Source organism: Suillus discolor (assembly GCF_016758755.1).
Source record: "Suillus discolor strain FC423 chromosome Unknown F5147scaffold_134, whole genome shotgun sequence".
NCBI lineage: Eukaryota > Fungi > Basidiomycota > Agaricomycetes > Boletales > Suillaceae > Suillus > Suillus discolor.
In genome coordinates, this window is record NW_024541381.1 from 71,875 (window position 1) to 86,900 (window position 15,026).

The 15,026-nt window shown below is 46.3% G+C and overlaps 5 protein-coding genes across 5 annotated transcripts; 2 read left to right on the forward strand and 3 right to left on the reverse strand.

Moving 5' to 3' along the window:
* Positions 1 to 3,040: 3,040 nt before the first annotated feature.
* Positions 3,041 to 3,956, forward strand: F5147DRAFT_781382 (uncharacterized protein; the record flags this gene model as incomplete). Its single annotated transcript, XM_041442631.1, has 2 exons — positions 3,041 to 3,299; positions 3,538 to 3,956. The coding sequence occupies 2 exons, from the start codon at positions 3,041 to 3,043 to the stop codon at positions 3,954 to 3,956; spliced, it is 678 nt and encodes a 225-aa protein (XP_041285166.1).
* Positions 3,957 to 8,506: 4,550 nt separating this feature from the next.
* Positions 8,507 to 8,758, reverse strand: F5147DRAFT_523824 (uncharacterized protein; the record flags this gene model as incomplete). The annotated part of the gene is made up of 1 exon (XM_041429955.1): positions 8,507 to 8,758. A coding segment is annotated over one exon (252 nt), but the record flags the coding sequence as incomplete, so codon positions are not given.
* Positions 8,759 to 8,767: 9 nt separating this feature from the next.
* F5147DRAFT_659007 (uncharacterized protein) lies at positions 8,768 to 9,787 on the reverse strand (the record flags this gene model as incomplete). The annotated part of the gene is made up of 2 exons (XM_041434534.1): positions 8,768 to 8,947; positions 8,981 to 9,787. 2 exons carry the CDS (start codon positions 9,785 to 9,787, stop codon positions 8,768 to 8,770), a joined length of 987 nt encoding a protein of 328 aa, XP_041285168.1.
* Positions 9,788 to 10,162: 375 nt separating this feature from the next.
* On the reverse strand, positions 10,163 to 12,774 carry F5147DRAFT_781385 (uncharacterized protein; the record flags this gene model as incomplete). Its single annotated transcript, XM_041442632.1, has 3 exons — positions 10,163 to 10,917; positions 11,902 to 12,172; positions 12,667 to 12,774. The coding sequence occupies 3 exons, from the start codon at positions 12,772 to 12,774 to the stop codon at positions 10,163 to 10,165; spliced, it is 1,134 nt and encodes a 377-aa protein (XP_041285169.1).
* A 1,672-nt stretch (positions 12,775 to 14,446) lies between these two features.
* On the forward strand, positions 14,447 to 15,003 carry F5147DRAFT_790877 (uncharacterized protein; the record flags this gene model as incomplete). Its single annotated transcript, XM_041443058.1, has 2 exons — positions 14,447 to 14,704; positions 14,752 to 15,003. Coding segments are annotated over exons 1-2 (498 nt in total), but the record flags the coding sequence as incomplete, so codon positions are not given.
* Between the last annotated feature and the right edge of the window lie 23 nt (positions 15,004 to 15,026).

The window sequence follows — 15,026 nt, forward strand, 5'->3', positions numbered from 1 at the left end:
ATAGCTGCGGGTAGCACACAGAGTGATGCTACAAGTTCGTGCCATGTACTCCCCAGTGAAAACTGCCATATTGCACAATGAGAGGCATGAGTCTCTACACCGGTCCATGAGGTCAGATAAGATACATGAGGCTTAACCTCTAATCAAGCATGAGGTGCCATGCAGTACTCTAGGTCTACATGAGGTGGACAGCCTTCATGATCATCACGGACAGGCCTTCTAGGCCATGGTGATGTCATTGTGGTCCAGACCACTGTCATTCTAGGTCCTGGCAGCTTCCCACTGTGTCAGTGAGTCTAGCAGAGCAGGGGCTCATGCGGATGTTATAGTTGACTGTAACAGATAGGCAAAACACCACAGGCACAAGCTGCTGTTAAGAGTGCATCCCGCATAAACAGGCTCTTCTCTGTGAGCTCTGGATAGCCATTGACAAATGTCATGTAAACTTTTGCCTCCAATATCGCTCTTTGGACCACACAATGGATGTCAATATCTTGATCTATTAGCTTTAACTTACCAGTGTCTGTCCATATGAGTTTGGGCCTTCCAGAGCAATCAACAGGAGCATCTGGGTTATCCTCCTCAGAGTCACTGTAGTCATATGACACCATGACAGCCTCAGGTTCCTTGTCTGATACAATAACTTCCTAGACAGGTGTCTGCAGAGGATCCATATCATTTGAATGCAAAAGAGAACTTTCGCTCACCTCATTTTCTCGTTTATGATCACATTGTGGGTACAACAATTCTGATGGTGATTCAGAACAATGTGTTGGGTCTTGCAGAACCTAGCTGCTATTCGACCCTAAAGGGTTTCTGAACCAGGCTCAAGGCTCAGAGGAGAGGAAATATGATAGAAAACTGCTGAGTACTCAGACTCATACTGGTAACTGGTGAAAAGGTAACTTGATTATGTAAGCTACAAAAGTGCCAACATAACACCAAGGTAAGAACAGTCTCTACAAGCCTAGCCAGAAATCAGTCCCTACAATGTGCAGACTGAGTTTTTCTAGTCTGATGTGGTGGTATTATAATTTCAACAAGAAAGTAGATATCTAAGCCAACTTACCTTGGTAGTCCTTGGTTGAGATAATTGGAAGGGGAATGGTTCAGCCATCTGTGTCAGCTTCTTTGAGGCAGCTGTGGAAGGCCAGGTTGGTTGGATCAAAATGAAATCAGCACATTCGGCTTTTGACCTCGAAACAAACACCAGTGTCTGAGGGAAGCCAATTAAAGGTATAATCAGTTACTATGAACAGTAAGCATGACAATGACACTTACTTCGGCTGATAAGGACTTGGGCTCCTCCAAGTCATCGTGACTAGGTTGAAAATCAGAGACCTTCTCAATGGGCTCATCTGCTAAAAATTCATTGTCAATCACCTGCTGGGAAGAGCCTGACTATTGCTCCTTTTCTTTTCCTGTCACACCTGTAAGGTTGCTGAAACACCAGATACAATTAAGATGAAGCTGGGTGACCTTTCATTTGTGCAACAGGGCTTATGCAGCCTTCATTAACATCAACATCGGAATCTTGCAGTTTAGTAACTAGATGATACCTTTAAATTAGTCATCATGATATCATGAGTCAGTACTCACATGTTCAGCACTTCTTAGTAGTACTATGTGCTTCTGTTGAGTTGCAGGACACCTCACTCACAATTATGCACCAGTACAGTTTCACATAAGTATACTACTACTTAGACCCTGAATTAAGTTCAAACACTTACCTCAACACTTTTTAGGTACAGGTCTGGGGATCTCAGCATCTGGAGTACTATGATCACCAGTAACTTGTGCTATGCCACGGCAGCCATGCTTGCCAGTTGTAGACCTTTGGGGTTTCCTTTGTGTGGTTTGTTTCTCTGTGGGCTTTTCTGCAGCGGGGTGCTGCCAGCGTGGTTTCATAGTCATCCAGACTAGTGCAGTATCCAGTAAGTGCTGCTCAAATTCCAACTGGTTCAATCATCTGCTGACCTGCATTCTCCATAGCTCTATTTTTTGCACCTCATTGATCTGTTACAGTAACAGGTATTTGCAGTGGTTCAGATTTTTTATAGTGGTAAATACTTACTCCTGGAGGGCTGACCAGAACCTGTATTGTTGCTGTGTGATATGCTAACCTGAACGGTATAGTAAATGAGTGGATAGAATCCACTGGCAGCTTCAGTACACATATTTATGTATCTTGCATGATGTGTGTGAGGAATGATAGCTAGATGAGAAGGGGTGAAATGGGGAGAAAGGGGGAAGTGGGGTAAAACTCAAATAGACCTCTGGACACGAGTATAGATTTGGCCCGAGGGGATTGCTACTGAGAATGATTCCTCTAAGTAAAATTGTGTGAGGGGAAACATAGAAACTAGTAAGGGGTGACTGAGACTAAAGAGAACACAAAAGCTGAAGCCAAAGCAATGCGAGCGTGAGTGAGCCGCTGAAAATGTGGTGCGATATATGCATAGGCAAAGCACCAATAAGATGCGATGCGATGCGATGCGAGCACGAGCGGCCGCGATGTAACAAAACGCGAAAGCGCGCGGTTAAGCCGAAGGTGAGATGCGAAAGAGGTACTGAAAATGCGAGGGCAGGGTCGAGCAATGACAGGCACCAAGAGTGTTGGATATTTCAGACATGTGAACACAAGACAATTGCCACCAATAGAAGTGTGCGCACGAGAGAGTACCGAAGATTTTAGACTTTTAGTCAAGACTTGTAGTTTTGCATGTAAACGGGTGATGAATTCTGATGGGAGAGAGAAGTTACATGAAAATTCTAAGTATCCGATATATGTATGTGCGCCTAAGCGATATTCGGAGCCAAGTAGGTAGCGAGATGTATGTAAATAGGGTCCATGACACATTTAATGAAAATATAAATGGAATAGCTTGGGAATTGTTGTTAGTCTAGTGTGAATCAAGTAATATACGCACCAATGAACCAGCGGAGGATATGGATAGGACAGACGGAGGACGTGCGATGGATCCGAAGAGAAGCTGATGCTAGCTGAAGCACGTGCGAGAGCCGCGGCCATTGGCCGACAATGGAAGACTTGCACGCTATACCAAGGGTAGCGCATACTGCATTAGAACCAGAGGGACAACACAAAAAGGCCTATATGAGCCTCACTAATGGTCCGGTTCTGGTTCGACTTTCCCGAACCTTCCCGAACCGTTCCTTGACTTCGAATTCCCTCAACTTCGACTTCAATAACGACGACGTCGGTGTCCATGTCGACATCAAAGCATCGTCTTCGAGATTTGCATTATTTGTTAATCGGGCTACTGTTAGCCTTTTTGAAGGTAAGTACTAATCAATCTACTCTCAAGAACTCTTACTGACTGACATATATTCACCTATATCACAGATATCTACATGTTCTAGTCTATATGCTTCCTGGATAAGCATGATCCTCCACCGGTTGTCATCTCTAACAGATCTCCTTGGATATTGTTGCTCTGTGGTGTTAGGGTCTCCTCCACACATAAAACGAGGTGCTAACAAAAAACTTGTGAGTTATTTGCCTCATGATGTCTGAAGACTGCTGCGCTCTGAACGCTGACGGCACCCTTAAGGATGCTTCTGAAATTACCTTCTTTAACGATCCTGACGATGAAGTACCATTGCCCCAACCATCCTCTTCCACTACATCCGCAAAGGACACCTTCTCCATTCTGCTCAAGGCTGGACGCACCCCAGCAACAGTTGCAGCTGGATCTAGGCGCTCTGGCCGGCCCTCAAAACCGTCAGCTCGTATTCGCGATGTGGACAATGCCTGCGGTCTGTCTTCGTCAACTAACCCAAGGAAACGTGCTTTATCCAGCGCTACGGATCATCCACCACGCAAGAAAACTGCCATGCGAATCTTATCTCCTCTTGACTCCGAAGATGAAGAAATACCCTCTACATCCCCGCTTACATCCTTGATCAGTTACATTCAATGCAATATCCAACGCTAGCTCGTGTTGCGCGTGATTACCTGCCCATTCAAGGCAGTGCAGTCCCATCAGAACGCGCTTTCTCCAGTGTGGGGATCACATCGACTCTGCGCCGCAACGCCCTCGCACCATCCACATTCTCCGCGCTACAATTAATGAAGGCAGCCTATAAGAATGGTCATGTGTCAGCGGCAGTAGAGGCAGAAGAGTACGCAGCTGGTGTGTCATTAGCCTAGCTACCCAATGTCATGTAGATGTATTGTGAATGTTTTTCCTTGCTGCTTGAAAATTTTGCGGTTCGGTTCACGTTCGGACCGCAAAAAAACCGAACCGGACTGTTAAGAACCGTTCTTGATGGTCCGGTTCTGGGTTCGACAATTTTGTAGAACCGGACCATGGTCCAGTTCTCGGTTCTCGTCCAGGGCCCTCTGAACCGGACCGAACCGGACCACGGCAGCACTAATATGAGGCCGCAAAGACCATAGGTCTTACAATGGATGGTGCCATTGCCACTGGGCAAAACTCACATGTCCCTACTTGCACCTACAGTTTTTCTTTAGACCCACCCACTACTCCCTTTAATTTTTCACACCACAGTTTCACATTCCATTGTAAGTTGGCATATGACTTGCGAGTGCAATGGGGTGTGGAGACTGCTGGGCGCTAAAAAATTAGATAGCTATCAGCGGCAGTTAGACTTATAGGGAATGTAAAGATTTTGAGACATTTAGATGATAGTGATAGCGATATTAGTGAATGTGAGAATGAAACTTTGAGACTGGATGTAATTGCCTGCATCAAGGAGTGTACATGGGCTATTTTATATCGTGAAACGCTAAGGGTCCTCGGTGTAGCTAAGCCGAAACAATTATGCAAAGACAGACGCTGAAGGGAGTGGTGTCGCGCCTGACAGGGTAGAGTAGCGGAAACGAGAGAGATAACACGAAAATCGAGTAAGAGAGGGAGTAAATGGTATTATGTTGACAGTTTTTAATGAGAGTGGTGTAACGTTTTGACAGATCCCAAGCAGTTTGGCTGTGAGCAGTATAGCGGAGACGAGATTAATAAAGGGTCGAGTATATGAGGCATTGATGGGGAACAAGGATAGGATGAAGACGAGGTTCATGCTGAAGATTGATGGTGATGGTAGAGGTGAGCATTACTTTGGCTATTTCCGGCGTCAACCGCTTGGTAATCCTTACACCTCCCTCCAACTACAGATATCAACCGTCCTTGGTTGATCTCTTGAGCAAATCTTATGCATTGAACGATTCTGGCAACCCTGCGACTGCGTCTCCATCTATAAGCTGCGTGACTTTGAGTGTGGATTGTGACCGCAAACGATAGGGGATGAGCCGAAATGTGGCAAACTTTAGTTTCGAAATGGAGCCATCGACTTCAGCGAGATAGTAGGCGCCATTCGTGTTGCATGAAACGACGACCATAGGCCCAAAATAGCGCGGCTTGCATTTTGCATTTGACGAGGGTTCAATCTTTGATAGTGTTCGGGAAACAATGCTCGAAGTCTTTCACTGATGCATAGCGACTTGCAAGAACATGTTTGTGAATATCTGCGAGGTCTTTGTTTCATTTGGCAAGTTGTCGTGCGCGGACAGCAAGGAGCTCATGTGTGGAGATGATTTTGGTGATATCTGGGAGCAGGAATGTGGCCTCTATGATGTCGAGTGGGAGGAGTGGCTCGACACCATGCACCATGTAAAATGGTGAATGTCCAGTAGACTTCCGAGTTGTGACGCAGTCCACCCAGAAGACATGGGGCGCGAGATTTGGCCATTGCGTGATGTCACCTTGACAGGCTTTGACAAGCGAGTCGCAAATTGTTCAATGCGAACGTTCGACAATTCCATTGGCTTTTGAGTTGTAGGCCGAGATGCGAATATGATGGATGTGATATTTTGTCGCGAGCCAGTCGAGCGCAGCCACAAACAGTGTGCCATTATCAGTGATGATTTCCTCAATCCCTCCCCAACGACATAACAAATCCTCAAAAATGAAACTTCCCAATGTGCGACTGGTTTCCTTTTGTAACACGCGCCACTCTGGCCATGCTGTGAGTGAGCAACGAGCTTGAACAATATACGAGAATCCGTGAGATGTTGGCATATGCATAGAGTCGGTATAGGCTTTGCAAAATAAGGGCGCGGGAATAGCGACTGTTGGTAGGAGAATGACTTTTTCGACAGATCGAAGCTGACATTGATGACATGTCTTAAGGTACCATGCAAGGTTGTGATTGAGGGATGGCCACCAAAAGTGGTCTGCTATAGTTCGTTGAGTAGAATAAAATCCTTTATGACCGAGATTGTCATGGGTGTCATGGAGAATTTGAGTGCGATCTTTTTGGAAAATGACAAGTTGGTGACGACCTGCAGAATAACGACACCAAAGTCGTTTGTTATGAACAAAAAATTGTGCTGCTCATTTAAGAAAATGAGAGCGAGCTGAGAGCTGCATACCGAAAGGCAGTGTAAATGTCTCTAGATAATGCTGGATGGCCCGAAGGTCATCATCACACCATTGGGAACCTTCGTTGCGCAGGAATTCCAGGTCTGTACAGAGGTCGGCTTCTGTAGAAATAAAAACCTGAGCCTTCGTCGTCATTCCAAGACTTTCGTTGCAAGAATCCATCACCATCCATATCCCGTAGCTGAGTACTTCATCTATCTCCTCCTCCACTTCTTCTGACTCTTCTTTGTCAAAATCTTCATCTTCCAATGTGTGACGACGACGTGATAGGCCATCTGGGCCAGTGTGCTTGGGTCCTGGAATGTGTTTGAGCGAGAAGTCGAATAGTAAGATTCCCGCAATCCAACGATTGACGGCTGTGTTAGGTTGAATATCAGGATTGTTGAGCATGCCTTTAATATATTTGGCATCGACTTCGACAATGAAATTCTTGATTCCTATGGTCCAGACTTTAGTAGCCTTGAGTGCGCGGAGTAAGCCATAAAGTTCAATTTTTGCCTGAGAATAGTGCGATTCTTGGTCATTCCAAGTGATTGAGCCGAAACGAGAAGGTTGATGACGATTTTCATTGTCAATCTGCAGTAAGATCCATCCACAGGCAATATGGGAAGAGTCGACAGTGAGAATAACAGGATTGGGGCTATGATAATTGATTGGTCGAATGGCAGGAGAATTGATGACAGCGTGCTTGAGGGTGTTCATGGCAGTCTGTGCATTTTCGTCCCAAGCAAAGGGTACACTGTTGTGAGTGAGATTGGTAAGCGGTCGTGCAATGAAGGCATAGTTTTTGATCCAGTTGCGCACAGTGCCTGCAGTGCCAAGGAACCCGTGAACTTCAGAACATGTCGTGCATGGGGGCCAGTTTTTGATTTTGACAACCTTCGAGTCATCTGGGATACGTCCTTCATAAGTGCAACACTGTCTGACAACGAGAACCTTGGGGATGCAAATGAAGAAATTATTTGCTGACACTGGCTCCTGCATGCTTGAGACGATGTAAGACTCTATTGACATCTAAGCAGTGTTCCCAAACAAATCTCCATATGCCAGTGTTTTGGGAAATGGTTTCAAATGTGCTGTATGAGAGTTCATATCGCGTACGAGGTCTGAGAACGTTGACATCATCCTGAAAATTTGAAGTGATGTCAGTTTCATGCTGAAGGATGAATGTGACGTCATTTTGGAAGACTGCGGGAGAATCTGTCCAACCCATAGGTAGTGCTGTGAGTCGAAATGTTCCGAGTGGGGTTTGGAAGGTGGTGAGGTTGCGGGATTCTTCAGCTAGGACTCGGTGATCAAAACCAACGAATAAGTCCATCATGGTATAAATCGATCGTCCAGCTGATTGTTCTGCAAATAGTTCGACATAAGGGAGAGTGGCTGTGTCTTTGACTGTGACTGAATTAAGTGGCTGAAGGTTGTGAACTATGTGAATTGAGCCGTTTTTCTTCGCGACACAGAACCAGCTTGACTGGTAGGAACTATTGGACGGTTCGTAGATCCCAGATGCGATTTTCGACTTAATGAGGGCAATGACTTCATCACAAATTCCTGGAGGGATGGGTGGCTGGCGATGGACCCAAGGAGTGTGTTCTATAGTGGGAATCACGACAGGTGGGAAATAATCATCCCGAAATCTTCCTTTCTCGGTCTCATCCCATGCTAAGGCTAACTCGTTGAGAAATAAAATGTGCGCTACCAGTTTCTGCTCTTCTGGCCATAAAAACAAGTTTCGAAGGACTCCGAGGTCATCCATTCATTCTGCCGTGAGTCGAGTGCCTGGTGTGAACTCTGGAGTCTTCAGGGAAACGACGGATAATGCGAGCATGGGCTGGCATGGTGGTTGCGACAGGCTTTACTCGATTGGCGATCTTCTTATAGGCAAGGACTCGTCGTACAGGATCAAGGTCGAATGATTCCTTCAGCAAACACTCTGCAAAAGTGGCTGTAATGTGCGCAACTGCAGGAGGTGGAATTTCGGCCAATAATGAGTTACTGAAGGCAGCTGCAGAGAGCATAGCTGAAGTTAAGGAAGGTGGAGGACGGGGAAGGGTAGCACAAGTTCGAACTCGCATGATGTCTGTAGGGTCATGGATGGTGACATAGACCATGTCTGCAGTTTCTGACTTTGACAATTGAACAAGCCGCTGCCACGGACATCCTAAGAGCAAACAATATGGAGCATCAGCAATAACATAGGCATGGGCCCACATTTTGATACCATCAACGTTGATTTCAAGCATCTCAAGGCATCCAGACATGTCCTGGGAACCTCCATTCGCAGTCTGCATGTGCATGCGAATATTCTTATTGATCGGGGCTTGAGTCTTCCTCCAAACATCTTCTCAAATAACAACAAGCTCTGAACCTTCATCCAACAGTGCCATCTCCATGTGAACACCATTAAGCATGACTTTGAGCTCACGAAGAGGCGTGGCGTGCTCAATTTGTGGTGGTGGAGTAGATGCAGCAGTGGTAAGGGTGGTAGCAGATGAAGGAGTAGATACTCGGTGCATGCGGCAGTGCTCTACAGCTTCTCGTCAAAGATCTGGGCTTACTGCAAGAAGGTCAGCAACCGTGATATTTGGAATGATGGTGCTGAGCATGTTTTGATAAATGCAGGAGGCTGCGTCTGGAGTGGCTGCTTTGGACTCATAAACATATGCTGGAGTTTTCTTTGGGGGAGCTTTGGGAATGAGAACTTCAATGGAGTGAGTTTGACTTTGTACACGGGTATCAGATGAGGTACTGGTGGCTTCCTTAAGCTTCTTCTGGGACAGTCCTGCATCTGCATTATCAAGCACCGCGTTTTTCGCCTTCGAACGAGTGATGGCAAGAGCATCTGCACCTGAGTCATCATCTTCGACCATTGTGACCGTGGCATGGTTCTCCGCAACTTGGATACATTGAAGGAAGTAGCTTTCAGATATAAAGGCGCTGGAAGGTATGGTCAAAGGAGGAGGATTAGAGGATGGAGCAGATGAAGTGATGATCTTGGTGTGTCTGTCCACAGCTTCCTGCAAATTTTCAAGACCTTGTCGTTGGATGCATGATCTGTCTGGATTGAGAAGGAAGAGATCTTCATGGATGATGCGTCCTGTGCGAAGATATTCTGCTGCTGTGGGGCAAGTACGAAAATAATGGGATTGTCCACAAAATGCACACTGTATTGGGGAACGTGGAGTACTGGCAGGTACTGCAGTGGTTGTGGACACGTTGTTGCAGAGTTGATGAGCGCAGGGTGCAGCCCAAGCATTTGCGGCAGTGGGAGCGAGGCAGATAAGTCGTGTATAACACACTGAGTAATGTGCGTCACCAATATCAAGACTGTGCATTTGTCGAGTAAGCATGTCAACTTCATCCATGGTAGACTTTTGCGGAGCTTGCTCGGACACTTGAGGTGGTGTAAAGTGCACCGTCTTCATTCATACTTCTCGAGGAGCTTCATGAGGCTCATCTGAGTCATCAGAATTGTATGCTGGACGATCTTGAGCTCATCGATTACTGGTGGGAGCAGTATTGGTGCGACGATCGTGATCTCTAATAGACTGGATGCGCAGAGTGATGGGATCATTAAACTCAGCATCAAAGGCTTCATCGGAGAAAACATGACGACCCACCTCCACAACCTTCTCGAAGTTTGTTGGCTCGTCGCGGCTGAAGTTTGAATCCTTGAGCTCAAGTCATTGCAGGATTTGACGACAAGCGCGGATAGGTAACCCCTGCCAGAAGTACTTGTCTCAGTCGTGGGCTGAGATCTTGGTGTTGTTGACAAGCCAGACAGCAACGGCACGAAATTGACTATAGTACTGAATCAACTCTTTCTCCATGTTGATGTCGCTATCAATTTGATTGACAACGATGTGCTTGAGCTCTCGAACGGTATAACGCTGCCCCTTGCTAGCGCCAGAATACTGGTCGAGGATGCTTTGCTTGAAGGTTGCATAATTGTGACTCTCGTAACTGGTGAGCGTTATCCAAAAATGCTTCGTTGAAAGATTGACATATCGCACTAGACATTTACATTTGTCAGCGCTTTTTAGACTGTACGTAGAAGTGAGATCTTCAAATAACTTGAAGAACTCCAGCAGTTCTGATGTCTCGCCATTGAAGAGCGGAGCTTTGCTGGAGTTAGGACTGGGCATTGTGCCTATGCCTTGATGTGTATGAGACATGTTAGTGGTCGGTTGCATGGTGGCTTGAGCTTGAGTATTGGTGAAGATGGTGGGTCTAAGAAGAAAGGGTTGGGGTTGATGGAAATTAAATGAGGGTTGTTGAGCGGGCACTGCTGTAATGTCACGGTTGAACAGGGTTGAGTCTGCTGGCACAAAGGGGTTCTCGTCGTTATCTGAGTCGATTCTGGAGCAGGTGTTATGAGGGAGGGGATTCAGTGGTGTTACTGGTTTTGATGGGTCAGGTTGAAAGACGGGTGGGCGGATGGCAGCGTGGTTTTTCCTAGTAGGAACCAGGATGGATGGTGCAAGGGTGGAATGCGCTTGAAAAGGTCAAGAGATTTGGAACACACCCCTCGCGGTGGGCTCCAATATGTAAGTCAGCGTATGACTTGCGAGTGTGATGGGGTGTGGAGACCGCTGGGTGCTAAAAAATTAGATAGCTATCAGCAGCAGTTAGACTTATAGGGAATGTAAAGATTTTGAGACATTTAGATGATAGTGATAGCGATATTAGTGAATGCGAGAATGAAACTTTGAGACTGGATGTAATTGCCTGCATCAAGGAGTGTACATGGGCTATTTTATATCGTGAAACGCTAAGGGTCCTCAGTGTAGCTAAGCCGAAACAATTATGCAAAGACAGACGCTGAAGGGAGTGGTGTCGCGCCTGACAGGGTAGAGTAGTGGAAACGAGAGAGATAACACGAAAATCGAGTAAGAGAGGGAGTAAATGGTATTATGTTGACAGTTTTTAATGAGAGTGGTGTAACATTTTGACAGATCCCAAGCGGTTCGGCTGTGAGCAGTATAGTGGAGACGAGATTAATAAAGGGTCAAGTATACGAGGCATTGATGGGGAACAAGGATAGGATGAAGACGAGGTCCGTGCTAAAGATTGATGGTGATGGTAGAGGTGAGCGTTACTTCAGCTATTTCCGGTGTCAACCACTTGGTAATCCTTACACCATAGTTCCTTTTTAATTGAGCATTTTTGTATTATGAAGTATCTGAGTTGAGCATGAGCTAGGAAAATAGATACAACTATTTGTACTATACCTATTTAATGCAATGCTGACAAACTTAGTACTAATTAGTTGATAGTAATAGATGTCGTGATATCATGTATGAACTGAGCTGAAATTTTTGAAACAAGCTACATATGCTATGTGATATCTACTGTACTTCAGCCATCATCATGTCAAGTTGAGCTAGTATGTTGGTGGACAAGACCTGCGAGTCCCCAATGTTTAGCATGTGAGATTTCTGATAGTCAAACACAGTTTTCTGGATGCTGTCCAGGTTACCAATATGGTGCATGATGTTGTCGGAAGTCTCACTCCCTTCAAGTTGTGTGAATGGCAGGATGACTGGTGGATGAGGAATCTGCTCCTGCAGCACTAACTTGGCAACTGCTCCAATAGTGGTGATGGCATAGTTGAGTTGTTGGAGTTGGTGTGATGTTGAGGTGGAGAGAAATTCTGAGATGCTAAGGTCACTGCACCATATGAAATGGATAGCAACATGAAATATCAAGGGATCATCGAGAACCCAATCAAGTATGGTGACATTCCTGTCCTGAAAAAAAGATTGAAATTAGCATGTATTTGAAAATAAAATTGAAACATACTGCGTCGACCGTAAACTTATGCATGAAGGCTAATGGGTTACAAATATTGTTAATCAATGCAGTTATGACATGGCCACAAAATTGGACCGGCATGAGACTGGAGTCTAGTGGGTGGTAGAAACTGTAGCCCAAGGCGAGACAACTCTGTACCATGGCCAATAGCTTGCAAAAAGTGTTGTGCCATGTGACCATCACTTGCTGATGTTGATTACTTGTTGTTTTGATTGTAACTACAAGAAATATCAATTAGTATCCAAATCGGCAACTTATTTGTAAAAAATATACCATTCATACCTAGCACAGATGTCACCTCTGAAATTGTGAGAGAAACAAGCGCTGCCTTCTCATCATCAGTACCAGCCATTGCAGACATTGTCAAGACAAATCTTGTGATTCTTCATTTTGCACAATCTACAATCTGTTTTTTCACATTGGGCCTGACATTAATGACAACAAGGGGGGGCATATTTGGCTGCACAGCAGTGGGAATAGCCATCACAGGCTGCATGATAGGGGCCATTGCAGGCTGCATGATATTGAGGGCAGCCATTGTGGTTGTTGGCTAAGACAGCCAAGAAACTCTGGGCTCAGGTATGAAGTATGGTGTGATGGAGGGTCGAGGGTGCCTATGTCTCTCAGGATGCTCAGGCTATGATGACTCTGCTGGCAACTGAGGGACTGGTAGATGGTAGAAAGAGTCAAGTTGGGCTGAGTAAGGAATTAAAGGATGGATGTTATCGCCAGCATCAAGTGGTTTGCTGGTAGACGATGGCACAGGGGTTGGTATGCTAGAGCTAGATGATGGTGCAGCATCTATCTCGTCCATTAGTGACTGTGGTAGACTACCTGTAGTTGTTATGTATTATGGGTCTGTGATATGGAGGAATCTTGAAATTGGAGACATGTCATTGTCTGCTTGATCTGTTAATGAGCAGTTGGTGTACCACTAACTTGGGTACTTACTGTTCAAACTTGCAATTCCATCTGTGAATTCATCATAGCCTGATAAGAAGAAAAACCCATTGTAGGTATACAACACAGAGTGGGGCTATACAAAGATGGCTCCAAACTGATATCTTTATGTTGTGGTCTTGCACTGCCTAGTCTGCTATACTTGGTGACAAGTGCGTTTGACCCAGGGGTCTGCGGTCTGGGAATAGTTTTGGGGGTCAGTGAGTGATGTGAGGTCAATAATCCGAGCACGGTGAAGGTGAGGAATCTTGACTATAGGTGAAACGCTAAAGCTAACGGGGGTTCTACAGTAAGACCAGGATACAAGAATACGACTTGACTCAAAGGACAGCTACTGAGAGAAGTTCCTCTTTAATGTAATGGAGGGAGTCTTCGTCAACTAGACGGGTGGTAACAGGCGCGAGTAAGCGATGCGAAGGCGCACGAAGGGCGCGCACGAGCGAAAGATGCGAGGGGCGCGCGCATATGCGGAAGCGTGCTTTTGAGCAATGGGGGAGAGTGTTCAAGTATAGCAGATGCGCAAGCAATGGTAGAATAGTGAAGTATAATCGGATTTCAAGTACTAAGGTGCACTATACAATTTGCAGTATACTCAGATAAGGGAGAAGGGAAGCAGGTCAGTTAAAAGGAACTTTCCCTCTATTTAAGAAGGGAGATTACGCTATGCGACGCGCTTCTGAGCGTGGTACCAAACCGAGTAACCATATCAACTCTAAATATATTCTAAAGCCTATGATAGACTTTCTGTATGTAAGCGCAGAGATCGGACCGAAGGTACGTCAATTCAGTGAAAGGGATAAGAATAACGCACCAGTAAATCAGCGAGGACATAGGACGGACGGACGGACAAGGGTACGAAGGCCTAAGGGGAGGAGCATGAGCGCGTGTGAAAGGCATGAGTGCGTGTAAGGCGCACAAACGAGGCATGTACGTAGGGCGCGCGCGTGAGAGCGCGTATGACTGATCCTTTGGATAAGAGCTGGAACGTGTAGGGAATTATGTGGGTAATAGGGCCATATATTCCGCATTGAGAGGCGCGAGTCTCTACATCTCCCGGGGACTTACATTCTGAGTGTCCCCACTCAGCGCTATAACACGGGATTTTGGACTTGAAGAAGTGGTGATAGACAGGGGTCATGTGATCGCGAGAGTAGGGCCATCCCTTTGATGATCGCGAGCATTGCTGATCTAATCGATGGAATTATTGATAAGAGATGGTTGCGTTCTCGTGATCTCTTGTCTTCCTTCTTATCAATACCATCATGCCTCCTTTCACTGCCGCTATGCTGAACGCCACCCCCTCTCCAGAACCTGAGCCTGTGGCGCAAGGTCACCCTGAGGATGTGCCTATGGCTGACGCTAGCGCTGAATCCAATACCGATCGTCTCCTCAGCGCCTGGGCCTCTTCCTTGGTGTCATTGGAAGCGTGTGTCATGGCGGCGCCTGATCTCAAGCCGGAGCTCCTCGGGGATCAAGAGATGTGGATGCGCGAGCGGCATTCTGTGCTCGTGAGTGTGCCTTACATGTCCCGCTTTGTGTCATCTGACCATCCTAGGCAACCTTGAACGGCTGTTCTGAGCGCGCGGATGTACTGGGCGTGGAGTTGGATATGGACAAAAAGAGCGCGGAGTTCCTGAAGCAGGGGTGCAAGGGTTGTGAGGAGATTGAGGCGCTGGTGAAGGGATGGAAGGCGAAGGCGATTGAGACTGTTCCAGAGGCGCCTCCCAAGCGTGCTGCGCGCGCCACTGACACTACCGGTGCTGAGGTGCGCGCCACTGATGCATCTGGTACAGATGTGGCCGAACAGGTGCGTTCCTCTATGTCTCATTG